The sequence below is a fragment of the Lissotriton vulgaris genome, chromosome 9 (assembly GCF_964263255.1).
Source record: "Lissotriton vulgaris chromosome 9, aLisVul1.2, whole genome shotgun sequence".
In the NCBI taxonomy this organism is placed as follows: Eukaryota; Metazoa; Chordata; class Amphibia; order Caudata; family Salamandridae; genus Lissotriton; species Lissotriton vulgaris.
This window is the reverse complement of record NC_141697.1, coordinates 956,255,835-956,274,277: the sequence shown is the minus strand read 5'-3', so window position 1 is coordinate 956,274,277 and position 18,443 is coordinate 956,255,835. Positions and strand designations below refer to the sequence as shown.

The 18,443-nt window shown below is 48.6% G+C and overlaps 1 protein-coding gene across 2 annotated transcripts in view; it reads right to left on the bottom strand.

The window, feature by feature from the left end:
* Window positions 1-12,214, bottom strand: part of LOC147692605 (interferon-related developmental regulator 2-like) — a 105,820-nt gene extending 93,606 nt beyond the window's left edge. For both annotated transcript variants that reach the window (XM_086938806.1, XM_086938807.1), the window contains exon 1: window positions 12,007-12,214. In XM_086938806.1, coding sequence (XP_086794932.1) covers window positions 12,007-12,055 — 49 coding nt within the window. In that variant the 5' untranslated portion in view covers window positions 12,056-12,214. The remainder of the gene's footprint in view (window positions 1-12,006) is intronic.
* Between the last annotated feature and the right edge of the window lie 6,229 nt (window positions 12,215-18,443).

The following is an 18,443-nucleotide window of genomic DNA, read 5'->3' as shown; positions in this document are numbered from 1 at the left end:
GAGGTACCGCAGCTGCTCTTTGAAGTATCTGCCTATAATGTCCCCATTTGCGGGAGAATTACTAAACTACTCGGGTAATACCCCGCTGTCAACTTACTGTTTTTGATCAGCTTTTGACTATAAATTCCTTGTAAAAAAAATGATAAACTGTAATGTATTTTGCGGATGCCAGTGTCTTCAGGAGGACTTGTTGAAATCACTTAATATGCTGACTTTAGATATGGTTTCGCCTGTCATTCTTTACGTGTACATTCAACGTGTACCATTACTGTATGGCCGCCGAGTTGGCGAGATTTCTATTGGCGCTCCCCTGTCTATAGTCCTTTTTTTGTTGCTCTTAGAGGTTGTGCCTTAGATGGAGCTCCTAACGTCATCCTAGAGGTGTCAGAGAAGCCCCGCCTGTCTAACCGGCGTTTCACTGGAAGCTTCCTTTTCCTTTCACTAAAGGCTGCTGGCTGGAGAAGGGGGCGTCCAGTATCTGCATCCATCCGCCGCACGCACAGCAGCCAGGACCATGCCCGAATACGCCACCCCACGGGTGCTGACCGCCGGCACCGGCGCCAGGATCAAGGGCGCTTACCAGGACCGAGACAAGCCGGCGCAGATCCGAGTCAGCAACATCTCAGCCGGGAAAGGTATGAACATTGGCGCACAGTGGTAGGGCCTCTAGTGCTATCTGCCAGGACCTTTACGCCCTTTGGGCGACCTGCCCGTAGATGCTGGGAGCTCACACACTTCGTGTGCGTTTCAACTGCGCGAGGCGTCATTCTGCTGCCGTTGTTCAGACGTGATTTTGTCAGCATGACCAGCAAATCGCCTGCCCCTAACGACTGGGGTGGAGTGTAGTCATAACAGACTGTGATGCCACACTAGAATTGTGCTTGAACTTTAGGCAGTTCGTTCTGTTTAGCTAATATCACTTTGGATTCTGGGACTCGAATTTTCACTTTCTCCTCAACCCCTCACCCACCCTCAACCCCCCTCACTCACCTTCACCCTCACTCACCTTCACCCTCACTCACCTTCACCCTCACTCACCTTCACCCCCACTCACCTTCACCCCCACTCACCTTCACCCCCACTCACCTTCACCCCCACTCACCTTCACCCCCACTCACCTTCACCCCCACTCACCTTCACCCCCACTCACCTTCACCCCCACTCACCTTCACCCTCAACCCCTCACCCTCAACCCCTCACCCTCACTCACCTTCACCCTCAACCCCTCACCCTCACCCTCACTCACCCTCACTCACCCTCACTCACCCTCACTCACCCTCACTCACCCTCACTCACCCTCACTCACCCTCACTCACCCTCACTCACCCTCACTCACCCTCACTCACCCTCACTCACCCTCACTCACCCTCACTCACCCTCACTCACCCTCACTCACCCTCACTCACCCTCACTCACCCTCACTCACCCTCACTCACCCTCACTCACCCTCACTCACCCTCACCCTCCCTCAACCCCTCACCCACCCTCAACCCCTCACCCACCCTCAACCCCTCACCCTCAACCCCTCAACCTCACCCTCACTCACCCTCACCCTCAACCCCTCAGCCTCACCCTCAACCCCTCAGCCTCACCCTCACTCACCCTCAACCCCTCACCCTCACTCACCCTCATGCTAAAGATTTACAAAAAAACCCATAAACAATTCTAAAAGCACTAACTCTAATGCTGCGAGACCTATTGCATTTCTAATGCTTGTTTTAACGAGATTACCAAGAAAAACAGGGAAGTTGTTACTAGTAGGAAAGATTGACTAACGCACTATGTAACAAATGAGTATCCCCGCTACTTTCGTACATATTCCTAAACAGCAAGCCTTCCACCATCTCTTGCCACAGTTTGCAATTTCCAGCACTAAGCAAATCCATTCAGTATGTCTGCAATGTTGAAATTCTCACCAAAATAAAACAAGATGAACCACCACAGGAAATAAGTGGTCAATACTTCATCCTACTTTAAAGTTCGATGGACCTGCACCATTCATTTGGGATCTGATCAGGATGTGTTTTGCTAGGTCATTACGCCGCTAATTTTTTTTGGTTTCTTTCCTTATCAGCATGGAGCAACTGGTGTCTGCTCTGAAACGAAGCCAAACATATCAGAGCAATATGTTTTGTTGGCATGACAATTGCCGGCTCATACCCGGGCAAGGAGGCTTCTGGTTTCACAAACAAATGATGTGCTTTATATACCAAGGCATTGAGGCTTCAGGCGAGGTTAGTGTTTTTCATACTGGACTAAGAAGAAACTCAAGGCAATGTGTGGCTTTATACCGAGCCAATGTACACACTGCCATACTAGTGATAAGTGTACCAAGATGGAACAGTAATGTCCGAGGCCTATGCCTGTACAATAGGCAACCAGCACCTTGGCACAAATCTGCAGTATCTTGAAGCAATGCCCCGACAATTAACAGCGAGGACACTGCACATTGGGTATCAATTTGAGCCAATCAGCATTTGAGTGTATTGAGCCATATTCTAGTACTGCTTTATGAAAATCTTAAAATTTGTCACCACATGGATTTGATGGACTTGGCTGGCACATGCCTTGGGTCCTGGCATTGAATAGGGACTGCAACTCATGCAGCAGAAATATTTGTCTGCAGGGCATGCAATATCTTGGTAGCTGGCACAACATCTACAAACACGTTATTTTTTGCATTGGAGAAATGGTGCGCCTGGATCGGGTTGTGAACTGCACAGAACTACATGTGTGAGCTGATATTTGTAATGTACTGGAGAGCTGAAGGTGATCATCCAGCTCTGGGAACAGGGTACGGTAAAATGAGGAAGTACCATGCTAGGGCAGTTCCACTACTTCTCTGGTTTGCCCTAACTAACTCCACATGTCTCCACATGGCAGACACATAACCATGATGGTGAAAGGGTATTCTAAATATGGCACAGGTTAAACGCTATCAGAGCATAATGTAAGACAGAAGAGTTCATAAACCACCAAGATAAATGGAAAAACCTCTAGGGGTGTGGACCTCCCACCCCCATCTGTGGGTGACCAGAGAAATTAAGTGCACTAATAAGGCTTTACCTAAACTATTCTCCTGTCCATTTAAACAAGCATTTGCAATGCAATAGGTCTCATATTTACGCAAGTTTGGGCTATTGACATTGCAAATGACAATGCTTTTTATTTTTGTTTGTTTTTAAAACATAAATAAAAGGCATTGTCATTTACAATGCCCATAGCTTAAATTGTGCAAATGCGAGACCTATTACATTGCCAATGCTTGTTTTAATCTGTTTTCAAGCACTCCATATGAGTGCTTTTGTTTTCAGACCCATCTTACTTCTCATACCCCCAAAGTCCACCTCATCCCTGTTTCATCTCCAAGCTGCCCTCGTTCTGGTTTTGTCTCCCACTTCAACCTGCCCATTTCACCTATCTCCACTAAGCTTCTTTTTTTTATTTCCATAATTTTTTATTGAGTAGAAAAAATATATATTTACATGGAGCACGGGATATACACGAGTGGAAGATTAGAGAAAGAAGCGAAGGAAAAAAAAGGAAAAATAAAAGAGAGGAGCGCCGGGGGAGGGGGGGGTTTAATAGTTCGATTGTTCATGTTCTGTTGGTCGTTCCTTTATGCCTCCTCCTTTGCGACTGTTCGTTGGTATTTCTTTCCCAGCCCCGGACAGTAGTGAGGAGAGGGGGGAGAGGAGGTCGAGGTTGAGAGAGAGCTTGTTCGGTACGCAGGAAAGTGTGTCCCTTTCTGTTGAGTTCGGATTTTGCGCCTATATGGGTTTGTGTGATGTTAGGTAATTGTCTAGGGGTCCCCACATGTTCGCCTGCCTGTGGATTGTCGGTGAGTGTTTCGCTGTGATGTTGTCTGCCCCCCTTACGAACGTGACCCAGTTGAGCCATGCCTGGGGTGCGGCTTTTGAGGTGTCCTTCCAATTACTTAGGACCGTTTTGACTGCCGCCGTTAGCAATAGGTCAATGAGGTCACGATCCTCTGTCGTTGTGATTGCCGGAGACATAAAGCCTAGGACTAGGTTGGGGAAATCTATGTGTATGTCTAATCCTGTGATCTCCTTGATGTTGGTTTCAATTCTGTTCCAGAAACCCCTGACCTTAGGGCAGCTGAGCAGAAGGTGTTCTAGGTCACCCCTCCCTTTGTGGCAGTTCCAGCATGTATCGCTGTCCCGAACCCCAAGAGTGGCCAGGCGGGCCGGTGTCCAGTATGCCCTGTGCACTAGCCAATATTTGGTCTGGTAGAGCGCAGCTGTTAATTTCTTTCTAGGGGAGGATCTCCACATCTCTGCCTCGCTTAGCTCCCTACCTGCTACCTCCCCCCAGAAATTTGTGACCTTACTGTTTAGTTTGGAGTTCTTGGGACGAAGGATTTTGTATATGTGTGCAACTTGGTGTCCTAGTGTGTTGAGGCTGGTTGCGAGTTGTGTGAGCGAAGGTGTGCGGTTACTGAGGTTAGCCTTCCTGATGGCTACTTTGATTTTCAGGAAGTTGTAGAGCTCTATGCTTTGTAGGTTGTGTGTTTCTTTGATGGTGTCGAAGGTTGTGTATGCACCCTGTCCCTGAAGGTCTTGGGCCGTGGAGATGCCATGTCTATACCATTCGTGCATGTCTAGGACCTTATCTCTGTATTTCACTGTCTGGTTGTGCCATATCGATTCAGATTGGCTCCCTTTTATGCTTGATGTCAGAAGTTTATCGACACTCAGGAGTGCTGTTTTCGTGTTCTTCAGGATGGGGTTCTCCTTGACTGCTGGGTGTCTGGTGGCTGTGAGGAGGGTGATGGGGTTCATGCCTTTTAAAAGTCTGCTCTCTAGTGTTAGCCATGCTGGGGTATATTCCCTCCTTGGGTCTAACCAGTGTAGTCCCTGTCTGGCTATGCATGCTACCTGGAATCTTTTAAAGTTTGTTACGTTCAGGCCACCCTGATCTTTTGTGAGCCTAAGCTTCTGTAGGCTTATTCTGGGTTTGTTCTCTTTCCACAGAAAGTTGTTGAGTATCTTGTCCAGTTTCTTGTGGAAATCATCTGTGCTCGTCAACGGGAGCATGGTTAGCATGTAGTTGACCACGGGTGTTAGCATCATTTTTATAGCTTCTACCCCCCACTAAGCTTCTTTTAAAAGGGTTTCAAGCTTCACTTTCCTGGCATGTCGCCAAAGCATTGAGGTACAAACAGTTAAAAATGACATAGATAAGATGCTAGCCTGGTCAGAGCAGGAAGCTGCGTCCCGACTCGTAGCGCCACTAGCCTGGTAGGCATTTTAAACAAGACCAGTTCTAGTTTTCGGACACAGCATTCAGAGCATAAAATGAATTCATGGTGGTTATTATAAGTGCTACAATAAACCAGTGAATATTAACAAGGACATAATGCATTAAACCCAATGGAAGCACAGTAAAAAGTGAAGTTAGAAGTTACCCGCATTGTCTTTATCCAATGTACACAAAATATGAACAGAATGTAGCAGTGCCATTTGTACTCTCTTATAAACTTTAGACATAAACGTGTAGCACAAGTTGATCTACAAAATTGTCGTGCTACACAGTCGAAAATATCACCCCTCGAAAAACAACATTTTCGAATTATATTACTTTGCGAATTAATCAGTGTTACATGCAAGCTGCAAAGAATTACTCATCTATCCTTTAATGTCTGCGAATGTTAAATAGTCCACATTAGAAGTGTACGGCTGGCTAGAAACTTGCCAAATGTGGGGAATCTTCTCCAATTACTGTTATATTTCATTTAGAGGGAAATCGAACGCCTACAATTCTCCAATGATGGTCCCTTTCACAAGCGTCGGCCATGGTCTATTCACACTAGTATTGTCAACGCAGAACTTCCGTCTTATTATAAAATAAAAATAAAGGATAATTGAAATAAATGAGGATTACCGTGCTGTGAGGGTCAGGTGAATGTTTCACTCCTGAGCCTCTCGAGGGCTGCTTCCGCACATTTGCTATTCCATGTGGGCAAAAATCTGAGCTCCTCTTGAGCCCAGTTTGAAGTCAGGCAGGCCCGCCCGCGATGTGGGCGGGGCCTTGAACCAAGCCGGAAGAGGCCAGCGTGAGCTGTGACGCAGGGCTCCCATGCTCGAGGGAGAGCCCCGCGGTGGCAGCCGCCGGAAGGAGGAGAGCACCGGGTCCCAGGAGGGGGCCCGGGGCGCAGGAAAACAACTTTACGGTACACTTCGGTGCGCATTGACGGGCTGTGGAGCCGACGGCCGAGAGGGGTAGGAAAGTGAAAGTAACTGCATGAGGCTTGCAAGGGAGACAGGAGATGAACAGCGCATGACTGAACGCGCGCATTCACATTTCCAGTCCGGCCGGCGCGTGCCCATCTCCTGTCTCCCTTGCAAGCCCTTGAAAGCATGGTCGACGACAATAGGTCTCGCTGGCGACAGCGCTTCGCGCTGCATAGCCAGGTGCGAGACCTAAAAACAAAGGGCTGTTGCAAACAGTTTTTAAGCCAAGCAAACACATACCATGCATAGCAAATCTTACAAAAGACATACTAGTCTGAAATAACACTGCAGAAACTGCTAGTTTTGACTCTACTGACAAAGTACAGAACTAGCTTTTTAGGTCTCGCCTCGGCAAGGCTCGCGCTGTCTCTTCGAGACATGCTGTATTCACGATATGGGCATTAAGCAGCACCCATCTTTCTAACTGGCTCCTTTTACTGTCCCTTGTAAATTGCTGATTTTTATTGACTAATATGGTCACTAGTCCCTCCTTTTGTAACATTCCATGAGGACTGCCCCTCTTACATGTGGTATTACTCGTTATGTTATTACTGTCTGAGCCCTCTTGTTTAGGCTTTTTCAGGAACCCACGACCATACTTGCTCCCTCTCCTCATAATATGAGCAGCTGCTCTTTAAATATTCACTAATACTCGCATGTCCTGCCTTAAATGTGGTGGCAGCACCTTTTTTTATTTTATAATTTTAAAACAGAGAAGCATTTTTAAGGCACCCAATGCATCACTTTCACATAAAACAAGCATTTGCAATGCAAATAGGTCTCGCATTAGGAAAGTTTGAGCTATTGGCATTGTAAATGACAATATTTTTTTATGTGTTGGTTTTGAAAATGGATAAATTAATAGCATTGTTATTTACAATGCCAATAGCTTATACTTTCGCAAATGTGACACCTATTGCATTTGTAATGCAATATGTGTATTGTTGAGAGTGGGAGAGCGTGACAGTGGGAGAGTGGGTGGGTGGGAGAGTCAGTGAGTGGGTGGGTGGGAGAGTCAGTGCGCGGGTGGGTGGGAGAGTCAGTGCGCGGGTGGGTGGGAGAGTCAGTGCGCGGGTGGGTGGGAGAGTCAGTGCGCGGGTGGGAGAGTCAGTGCGCGGGTGGGAGAGTCAGTGAGCGGGTGGGAGAGTCAGTGAGCGGGTGGGAGAGTCAGTGAGCGGGTGGGAGAGTCAGTGAGCGGGTGGGAGAGTCAGTGAGCGGGTGGGAGAGTCAGTTCTTCATTTCCTCCGAGGTACTCCTCATCAGTGTCATCCGCAGATAAGCATCTCTGTGGCTCGGCTCTCAGCAGTGCCACATATAACTGCCCTGTAGGGCACGTGCCAGATAGGACCCTAGCGCGGTTGTTAGCCCCTTCAGAATTAGCACCCTCAGCTGCCTGTCAGCCAGCTAACAAGGAACGCGAAACCTGGTTATTTTTGCTGCTTTCAAAGTTTTGGCGCGCAGTGGGAGTTTGCTAATCCGCGGGGACGTCCTGAGGTCCCGTCGCCTCTGGAGGGCAGCGAGAGGTTAGGAGGAGCGAAATCCTTAATAAACCAAGTGTTTGTCCACCCTGACGCTTATCCTGTCGGCCCAGCACTGTTTTCGAATGAAATGTATAAACCTCTGTTGCGCACTCTCTGCTGCACTGTGTCCTTTGGCAATATTAAAAGGTTTTTCTCAGCTACTGTAAAACAATAAGCTGATAATTGGGGTATTAGGACACGGTAGGAAGCACCCGCAGCTGCGCTCGAGACTGCGCCTGGAGTCAGCGCGTGCAGAGGGGCACATCTTCCTCCGCTGAGCTGGCCTACCGCTGCTATCTGGGGGAACAAGAAGCCCCTCCCCCTTCCAGAACCCTCTGAGGTGAGCCAGGGTCTCGAATGTGAATTTGTTTATCTCCGGGCCCCAGGGCTGACGCACGGAGCTGTTGACATCTTATGTTTGATGGTCTGGAGGGTCCAATGCACTGAAGGGGGTTTGAGTCCTCACGGGAGGCCAGGAATAATAAATACACAGTCTGTAAAAATCGCCAGGATATCAAGTCTCCATTTCGAAAATGCATATAACTTAATTAAAAAATGCATTTACATATTAAAGTACGTTGGGCCCGCATAGCAAATTTGATTTTTCTGCATGGTACACAGATTTTCCATCTTTTTCTGAAAACAATTTTTTGCTGCTATTAGGAGTTTGAGCCCGGAGACACTGCTAATCCGTGTCACAGTGTTTGCACGCTCTGGCCTTTGCAAGTATGCATTTATTGTTTGATTAATTAAAATCAGTTACAATCACTTAAGACATGATAATATTAAGAACAATATAATTTAAAAGAACCGTGACTCCGATCCGGAAATTAGTGTATATCCAACATTGCTGTAAACAGGCAATAGATTTTGCAAGAGATTCAACCCACAGACAGTATTTGTATAATAAAAAAAGTGCAATATATCTATTAGACAACAAAAGATGCCTTCTGCATTGTGCGAGCAAACAATCTCAATAGTACCTGAAAACAGTCATAGCCGACAGTATATCATTTAATAACTCATCTCACAAGAGCTACTCAGGCGGCCCACAAGAGACGCTCGAGCGGGTCCTGTCCCCCTGGTCCCCTCTACCCCTACTGAAGCTCCATGTTTGACCCGGTGAGAGAGGTACACCTGGTGATACTTAGACTAGTGATACCTACGTGCTGCCATAAGCCCCGGAAAACCTAATTCCTAGCCCCATCCCCTGACTTGTACCACCAGTTAGTTTATTGAAACGGATTTCTTCTGATTTGACACAAGAACAGCAGGGGCACACTAATAAAACCTAAGAACCAAGCAGACCACTCACTATAAGACCTAAGCAGCCATTAAGAACACATGTTGTGTGCGCTGGACAATGCACACCTGGACAATTAGTCACCTTATTATTGATACTATATAATGGCAATGTAACACACTAAAAGTTAAACAATCGCAAATGATGTTGTAAAGTGTCTGAATATGAAAAATCTAATAAAATGGTTTACAAAACAAAACAAGGCATAACTTACAGCGGAGTTAGTAAATTGAATGTAATTGTGGTGCAAGCCAACCCTTTAAAAAAAATAAGCGTGAAATGGCCAACGTCTTTAACAAGATTGAAGGCATTTTCCTATTTAAGTGAAACTTGATGAAGAAATACAAATCGGTGCCGCCGCGCTGCCCGCGGCGGCCCGGAAGCTCTTGGCTGGCCAATCCGCTTGCGGCCGACCGGAAGTCCCGCCTCCCGAGGTCCGTGAACAGGCATGCCGGCGCATGGAGCGCCCTGCCGGTCCGGGGTAGCCCGGGTCCCCAGGAGGGGGCCGGGGAGAAGGAGGAGTGTGGCGCCTGTTGCGGGGCTCCTCTGACCTGAGGGAGCCCCGATTCAGAAGAGGAGAGGAGACGAGACGCGGAGCGCAAGAGGAGCCCCGCCGGAAGAGCGCAGTCGGTGAGTGGGGCCCAGGGCTGATGTGAAGTGCGTGCGTGCCTGTGTGTATGCCTGGGGAGGGGAGGGGGGGAGTGTGTGTGCGCGAGGGAATGTGTGTGCGCATGCGCGCCTGTGTGTGATTGAGAGAGAATGCGAGGTAGGGGATAGTGTGCCTGTATGTGTGCCGTATGCCTGCGTGTGCATGCGCGCGCCTATGTGTGTGTGTGCGTGCGTGCATGCAGAGGGGTGGGGGCTGCCTGTGTCTGAGCAAGGGATTTGCACCGCGCATGCGCTGCTACCAGACGCTTACTCCCGAGGTGAAATCCGACCTCGTCAAAGCGCGCGTCTGGTAGCTGTCCACTCTCCTAAATATCGGCAACATAAGTTGTCGAGCTGATGCATTCATGCTTCGCATGAATGCCACATCAGCTCGACCTAAAAATGGCAACCACACGCCTTTATACGTGGCTCACCGTATTCACATTAAAAAACATACAAGTATTTTTTAAGCGATCCATGCCACGCTTTCATAATACTGTCCCTTCAACAGCGGTGGTGTCCTCCCAGCACCTCCTTCCATTGGCTGGTACCTCACATTTACATTTTAACATTAGCGACCAGATGCTTATTGCTGTCATCCTTCCTACGCCCCTGGCCATACTTCCCCTGTTTCACATGGTGTCCCCATCACACCTGGGTCACTGCATCAGGTCATTCCGTCCCACTTAATAATCCTTCCACCCAAAGGGACCTCTATTAGCCACATAAGGTACTGCATCCTAAATACAATTATAAAGGGTGCAGTACCTTATGTGGCTAATAGAGGTCCCTTTACAACTCCACATGGACACCTAGTAACAGCTTGTAGTACTGCACACTCCTTGCTTCGTAGATGTTAGCACTTATAATACAGCTGATATGTTAACAAAAAATCTAACCAATATTAGTTTGTAACGCCAATAGATCAAACTTTCACAAATGCAACACCTATTGCATAACAAATGTTGGTTGGATTTTGCAGTTAAACCCTTATCATAAGCAGACATATGGTATCAGTTCAAGTCATCTTATTGCTAATATGAGCCAAGTCTAAGTAGACACGTACTTCTAATAGTAGTGCAGATGCTGTTTTATTTAACATTTAATGCACAAGGAAAACAAAAACCACGGTGACTGTTAATCTTAGTTTCCATATGTAGGCCTTATGCATTTACCAAGATGCAAAAAATAAAAAGTCTATTTTAGATTTAGGTATAATCTTTTAGTTGTCGTTGTATTGCTATTTCGCTGTTATTACTGCTAAAGGTCTGTGACAAAGCGTACCCAACAACAAACTAGAACTATTGAGCCTGTATTATATAGGATCTCTAAAAAAAAATTCGTGAAAGGTTCACAGCTGTTTGGGGGAAATGTCGAGCTACAAACTGCAGTATACGCACCACAAAAGCAAACAGCCAGCGTACAGCAAAGTGGAAAGGCCACCCTACTCACAAGGTCATCTCTACCTGTACAGAAACGCAGGTCATCACGGGAGGCGGGGGGGAAGGGGACTGTACAGGGAGTAAATATTTCCAGCTGCCACGCAGAGAAATTTTCCCCACTGACACTGCTGCGATAAGGTGCCGTGGCACTCTTCCAGCCTTCAGGCAATGGCCGTGATGGAATTATCCCATATGAAAATGGCCCTAGCACCACCATACATACATACACATATATTAAACCCAAAGAAAATGGGATGGAAAATCGCAGCCTTCGAACTGAAGGCACCCGGTAGTTCTGAGCCAGGCAGACATGTCCTCAACGCTAAAGCACCAGCAAGAAAGCCTTGCTTCCAAGCATTAAAAGTCGACTGGTCGTTCTTGCTGCGTTTGCCACACACCAGTCTTTTTTAGACACATTCTTCTGAGTTTTCTAGATTCCACTACACTAAAGAATTAGGCCTCCATGTTATTCGCCTGCTTATGGGGTGGGCAGCTGGGAGCAGGGCGGGCTCGCCTCCAGGAGTCCTAGAGTCTGGGACACTTAAGTCTGCTTTCGTGAAGGTCCCCTTTCGACCCTTGCACGCTCTAAAACCCAGAGTAGACTCCAGAACCTCGCCACACGGCTGTACCAGTAAAACGCACCTCCACCACAGATTCCTAAATAAACCCGGGAACATATTCCGATCTTAGCACACTAGCCACCCACTAAATCACATATTCGATACTTCTGATCATTGCCTCGCCCCACGCAGCTAAAAGCTACCGGATACCTATTTTTCACAGCCTCGTGACAGCTGCTTATCCTCCCCTACCCACATCGAACACTCTTCCACACTCACCCCGGCCGTTCCGCTTGGCCTGCGGGTGGGTCCTTCTAGGCTTCGGCATTCCCGATATCAGGAGTGCGGAGTTTGCGCTATCCCGCCACCGCTCCACAAATTCACTCTCAGCACAGGGATTGGGAAACACGCCGCTAGCTCCGACACCATCTTCTTTCGGCGCCCTCTGAGCTCTACCCGCTCCCGCCCGCAGTTGCAAAGATCCCTGGAACCTGCAGTCCCGCCTCCGCAAACGCCCCTTTCACGAGGGCGCTGCGGAACTATAACTCCCACATTGCATAGCGCAATTTCACATTTACTAGCGGCTGACAGCGGTATGGCATTGTGGGAAAAGTAGTTTCCTGTGACGTTGGAAACGTGTTGGTGAAGGGGTTGTGTAGCAATATGAAATACATTTCCCAGGGTACATGCATAATCATTGAGCATCCAGGCGGACGTGTTAGCTGGTTGTTGAAACGTTGTGGTAACTGAGCAACAGGGCTCACCCGCACGGAGGAAATAAGAGACAAGTCTCGGGGAAATATAAGAAAGACTTCATTATTACTATGTAACAACAACAAACAACAAACAACGTTATTGCTGCGTAGGGTGGCGTTGTAGCTAAATATAGGTTATGCCCCATATGTGGCAATACAACAGAAACCTGCTGTGGACATGTATTGTGTATCTTTTAATTAAAGTGGATGGAAATGTTTAAATCTATTGTAATAACTAGTGTAAGTAATGGAAATCGTAAGCTGTGCATGGCAACGTTTCGGGACACCCAAATGCGATTTAGAGAAAGCATTGGCAGAATAGGGCTCCCATTTAAAATGCTTTGGGGAGTGGGAGTTTTAAATGAGAGAAAGCTAAATAACATACTTTTTAGCTCAAAAACAAGAATTTCATTGCTTCGCTCATAAATCATGGCAGCTGGCCTGAGAGTAGCTGCCAATTTTTCAGATTGCTTACGTGGGACATTTCGAAGGATTCAGTGAATGATGGACATTTTCTGCCAAACTCGTGACGCTTTCAGTGACACTTTCTAGCAAGTAAAATGTAATAACAAGGGCAATTAAGTTAATGTAAAGAGAGGAATATCGGAAATTTTACCGGTTTTTGTTTCGCGCTCAGTGCTGGAAATGGAAACAAGTTACAGGGGAACCCATAAATTGAGGGTGAAGGTGTGGCAGAGGAAAGGTGGTTGAGTCACGAGGGGTGAAGCTTGAAAAGGAAAGTCTGACAGTCAATTTATACATTTATTTAAAAAAACTTGCAAATATATTAACGAGGACAAATGTGAAAATAAATCTGTTATAGCTTACTTAATTGGTCACAAAGAGGCTGCATTTGAAAATATTTGATAAGTTTAAGACCTGCTGCAGAGATCTTTGTGTGCCCAGCAATTTTGTGGGGAGTATATTAGCAGTAAAATAACTGGGGTTAATGCAATTCTATTACAGGACCGGAGGCTTCTGATTATGCTTCTCAAACTTTACTGCATCAACACAGCAGCCAATGAAAATGTATTATTTTCGCAACAAACAATAAATTACTACATTTCCCATGAGTAGCATGGTTATAGGCACGCCCCCACAGTCCATAAGAACCCCTTGCGTGCATTTCACATCCTCTTTCTTTGCTGCTCAAGTCAGAGTTAAGTGCACCTCCCCTTGGTCCCCTCACTCTGCTTGTGTTTGGGTTGTGCCATTGGGGGTTAATGCTGATTGCTATATTGTGTTTGGACAGATTGTATTATTGAGCGGGTCGCTCCGCGATTTGCGGTGTCTCTAATTGCTTAATGTTCGCTCTATATGTTAATTGTAGCGCGTTCGCCTAGAACGCTATTGCACTTTTCTCTGTCCCTTACCGAACCACTTCAGAGCCGTAGATACTTGGGGCGAGCGCCCGCAGAACCTCGTGCTTCGGGAGCGCCGACATCAACGGTCTTTGACCGGCAGGGGGACCGCCGCGCACCGCACAGGAGCCCGTTACCGGCAGCCGCAAGGCGCGCAGAGGCTTCCCTCGTACGCCCTGACGCTAGGACCGGGTGGCTCTCGGCCGACGCGCGCGCCCAAAACGCTTACCAATTGGGCTAGTTTTTGGTAGTTTTGGTAGCATTTGGGCGGCGCGCCTCGGTCTGATTCCTCGGCTTTCCTCGAACGCGATATTCGCGCGTTCCACACGCCGGCAGGACCCCCTGTGTGATCGCCAGTGCTGTTGAGCTTGTTGGTTGTAAAACAATAGTGGCCCAGAGTGTGCACACGCTCAGGGGATCAAAGGGCCCAGGTCACTGACCTTTGACTACAGCTTTGCTGAGGGGGTTTGGGAAACGTTACCTACAGTTAAATTATATCAGTGTGCTTGGGCTGACCCCCCCCATTACCCCCCAAGGTGTGTTTTGCAGATCTGCAGTGTGTACCTTCAGAATGGAAGGTTGGGTGCGATATCCAGATGAGGAGTATAATGATGGGGAGGAGATTGTGGACGGACAGCAGGAGGCTGTTCTGGAAGACAATATTGTGGAAGCTTTGGATGCCTCGGTCCAAGCTTCAGTGGCTAAAGCTATGGAGACGAAAGTTCCGCAGACAGTGCAGCAGGCACTTGCAGTGGCTCTACGTCCTATTCGTAAACAGCTGGAGGGTTTTGCCAAACGTCATGGTTATGAGGGGAAGAAGAAACAGAAGCAGGCAGCCACTTCTTCCGCAGCAGGCTCGGCCGAGCAACTACAATGGCCGCATGCGCAGTCGTTGGCTTCCCTGCCAGCGAAAGGATCATCTGACCACCCTTATGTGGGTGGGAAAGCTAAGACTAAACGCCCAATTCCAGTGGATACTGACACCACTACAACAAATACGGACACGGGTACTGATACAGATACCTCGGAGTAGCATCCTCCTCCTCCTAAGAAGGCCAGAGTCGATCCAAAGACGACGGAGGACAAAATCAGAACTTTTAGCTTTGACCCTTCAGATATAGTCCATCCCCGGTCTTCGGACTGGGTCCCGCCCCCGGCGGTCTCAGAATACCTACACGAGATCCTCAGGAAGAGCTTCAGCAGAGAGGTTCGTATCGCTTGAGGTCAGAGTATCCGCGCCCTGAGATTCCGGATGGCGTAGCAGACACTCCGGAGATTGATGCAAGCATGCTTACTTTCTTGCAAAAGTTTTCTAAAGATCCCAAGAGGGGGCTGGACAGGGCTTGGCGGGGCTGCCAAGACAAGATGCTGGACGTCGTGGGGCCCCTAGCGAAAACATTGGAGATGGCCCTGAAGGCCAAAGAGGGAACGGAGGCAGTAGATCCGGATATCTTGGCGGGCTGGGCTCAGCGCGCCATTTGCCTAGTGGGCAACGCCAATTGCGCTATCTCTTCGGAGAGGCGCAAGTCTCTACTACTCAGGATGGACAGCAACCTAACAGAGCTTGCGGAAGCGGAACCAGGACCCCTGGCCGGGGGTTTTCTATTTGGCGATAGGTTCGTTAAAGATGTCACGAAATATGTAGGAACTTTCACCGCCCTTGATAAGGCTCAGAGCGGAATAAAGCGAGCCCTTACTCAGGGGGTTTTCACCAGGGCCGGACGAGGCGGGGGTCGCTCGTCAGGCCGAGGATATCAGCAAGGCTCCCAGCGTGGAGATTTTGGCCGCGGACGTGGGGAGTGGGACTCCACCCGCGGTGGCACCTTCTATCCGTCTAAGCGGAGATTTAACAGAGGACGTTTCCAGTCGGGAAACAATAGGGCGTCCTTCAAATCGCATCAGAATTCCGGTGAGTGTCACAAATATTTCCCTTCTTCCATTGGGGGGACGCACGCAGCATTGCATGGCGCAGTGGCAGGCTTTGACGCAGGATGCGTGGGTGCTACAGACCGTCCAAGGGTTTCAGCTGGAGTTCTACTCCCGCCCAGCGCAGGCGTTTCCCCCTCCGCCTCTCCATTTTTCCCTACAAGATCACAATTTCATAAGCGAAGAGGTGGCAGACTTACTGAAGAAAGGGGCGATCGCTCGATGCCAGGGAGGTCCTCGAGCTTTCTTCAGCAACGTCTTCCTTGTCCAGAAGAAAGGGGGTGGCAACAGGTTGGTGCTCAACCTCAGGGATTTCAACCAATACCTAACTTACAACCATTTCAAAATGGAGGGTATTCATCTACTAGCAGACTTGCTTCAGGAAGGGGACTGGTTTGTCCGCCTGGACCTCAAGGATGCATATCTGTCTATACCGATTTTTCCTCCTCATCGCAGGTTTCTACAATTCATGTGGGACAACCAATGTTACAAATACTTGGCTCTTCCCTTCGGTCTCTCCTCTGCTCCATGGTGCTTCACAAAAGTGATGAAGCCGGAGGTGGCATTCCTCAGGGAAAGAGGGGTTCGACTGATCATCTATCTAGACGATATCCTGCTCATGGCGCAGGATCAAACCAGTCTTCTGCGACATCTGACCATGACTACGTCCTTACTCCAAAGCTTAGGATTTGTAATCAATTTGAAAAAGTCAGTGATGGTTCCGACACAGGCAATAGACTTCCTGGGGTTCATGATCAACTCCCAGACCGCGCAACTGTGTCTTCCTCAAGCCAAGTTGCGGGACTTGAAATTAGAAATAAGGAAATTGCTAGACAGACAAGTAGTCACTCTCAGGACGCTGGCCAGAGTTGTGGGTATACTGGCATCGTCCATTCAGGCTGTATTCCCGGGGCCGCTGCATTACAGGGCCCTCCAACGCCTCAAGATCCAGCACCTACAAAGGAGCCTCTCGTACACCGACTCGGTTCCTCTTTCAGAGGAAGTACGAACGGAACTGCAGTGGTGGCTAAGCCACGTGGATGCCTGGAACGGCAGAGCGATCTTCGGATCCCAGCCAAAGGTAGTGATCGAGTCCGACGCCAGCAGATGGGGCTGGGGCGCGCGCTGTGGAGAAGTTTCTACAGGTGGCAGATGGTCGGCACAAGAGCTCGAGTTGCACATAAATTGTTTGGAGCTGCTGGCGGGGTCGTTTGCCATTCGCACGCTATCCCCGAGGCAGACATCTTGTTGCATCCTCCTCTGTTTGGACAACGTGTCAGCGGTGAGGTATATCAACAAGTTGGGCGGCACGAGGTCGTCGATGCTTGTCCAGATAGCCAAGGACTTTTGGCACTACTGTCTCCAGAATCAAATCTCGGTGGTAGCGGAATACATTCCGGGTCAGGCCAATCAGGTGGCGGATTGGAATTCCAGACACTTGAGGGATTACAGCGATTGGAAGCTGCTCCCTCGTGTTTTTCAGTGGCTTCAGGCGACATGGGGCCCGTTTCAGACGGACCTGTTTGCCTCCAGGCTAACATTTCAACTTCACCGGTTCTTCAGCTGGAGACCGGATCCGATGGCGACGGCGACGGATGCCTTTCTTCAGGACTGGTCACAGGGGATTCAGTATGCTTTTCCCCCCTTCCTCTTGATTCCCAGGGTAATGACACAAGTGATCAGGCAGAAGGCGGAAATAGTCATGGTGACTCCGTGGTGGACGTCACAAGCTTGGTTCCCCAAGCTTTTGCAGTGGAGCTGCGATCGTCCGCGCATGCTACCGGACTCGAGGTGGTCGTTGCAGGGCCCTCAACGGGAACTACACCCGTTGCTAATGGAGGGCAGACTATCGCTGATGGCATGGAGGCTTTCCGGGAACAGTGGCAGTTGCCGGGAATTTCGAGCAAGACTGCCGAGTTCATCAAACAGGCATGGGCGCCTTCCACCAGGAAACGTTATTCCTCAGCCTGGAAGAACTGGGTGGATTGGTGCGTGGGACGACACCTGGATCCCGTGGGGGCAGAGTTGTCCCAGGTTTTGAAGTTTCTGACGAAAAAGGCCGGGGACGGCCTAGCATACCGGTCGGTCAATAATTTTTGTTCGGCGATTTCAGCGGGGCATACTCAGATAGACGGGAAACCGGTAGGTATGCACCCGATGGTGTGCAAGCTGTTAAAGGGCATCAGGGTAGCCAACCCACCCAAACCCAAGTATACCGGGTTGTGGGATGTGTTTTTAGTATTATCACTACTCAACGGTTGGCCAGTCAATGCTCTTCTGTCTAGAAAGCAGTTGCTATGTTGCTGTGTTTATCATCTTGCAGAAGGTCTTCGGATGTGAGAGCGCTCGACGTAACAGGTAGAGTGTTCACCCCGGAAGGGGTTTCTTTTTATATTACAGGTCGCACTAAAACTTTGTCTCGACACATTTCATACAATGCTTTTCCTGCAAATGAAAAATTATATGTGGTTCAATGCTTGAAAGCATACGAGGAATGTACCAAGGCCTTGCGGCCACAGGGTTGCAATCAGTTGTTAATTGCCATTCAGAAACCCTTTAAGCCTGTGGTAGCAGCCACGATAGCCAGATGGCTTCGATATGTGATGAATGAAGCTGGTGTGGATACACAGATCTTTGGTGCTCACTCAGTGAGAGGCGCTATGGCGTGAAAATC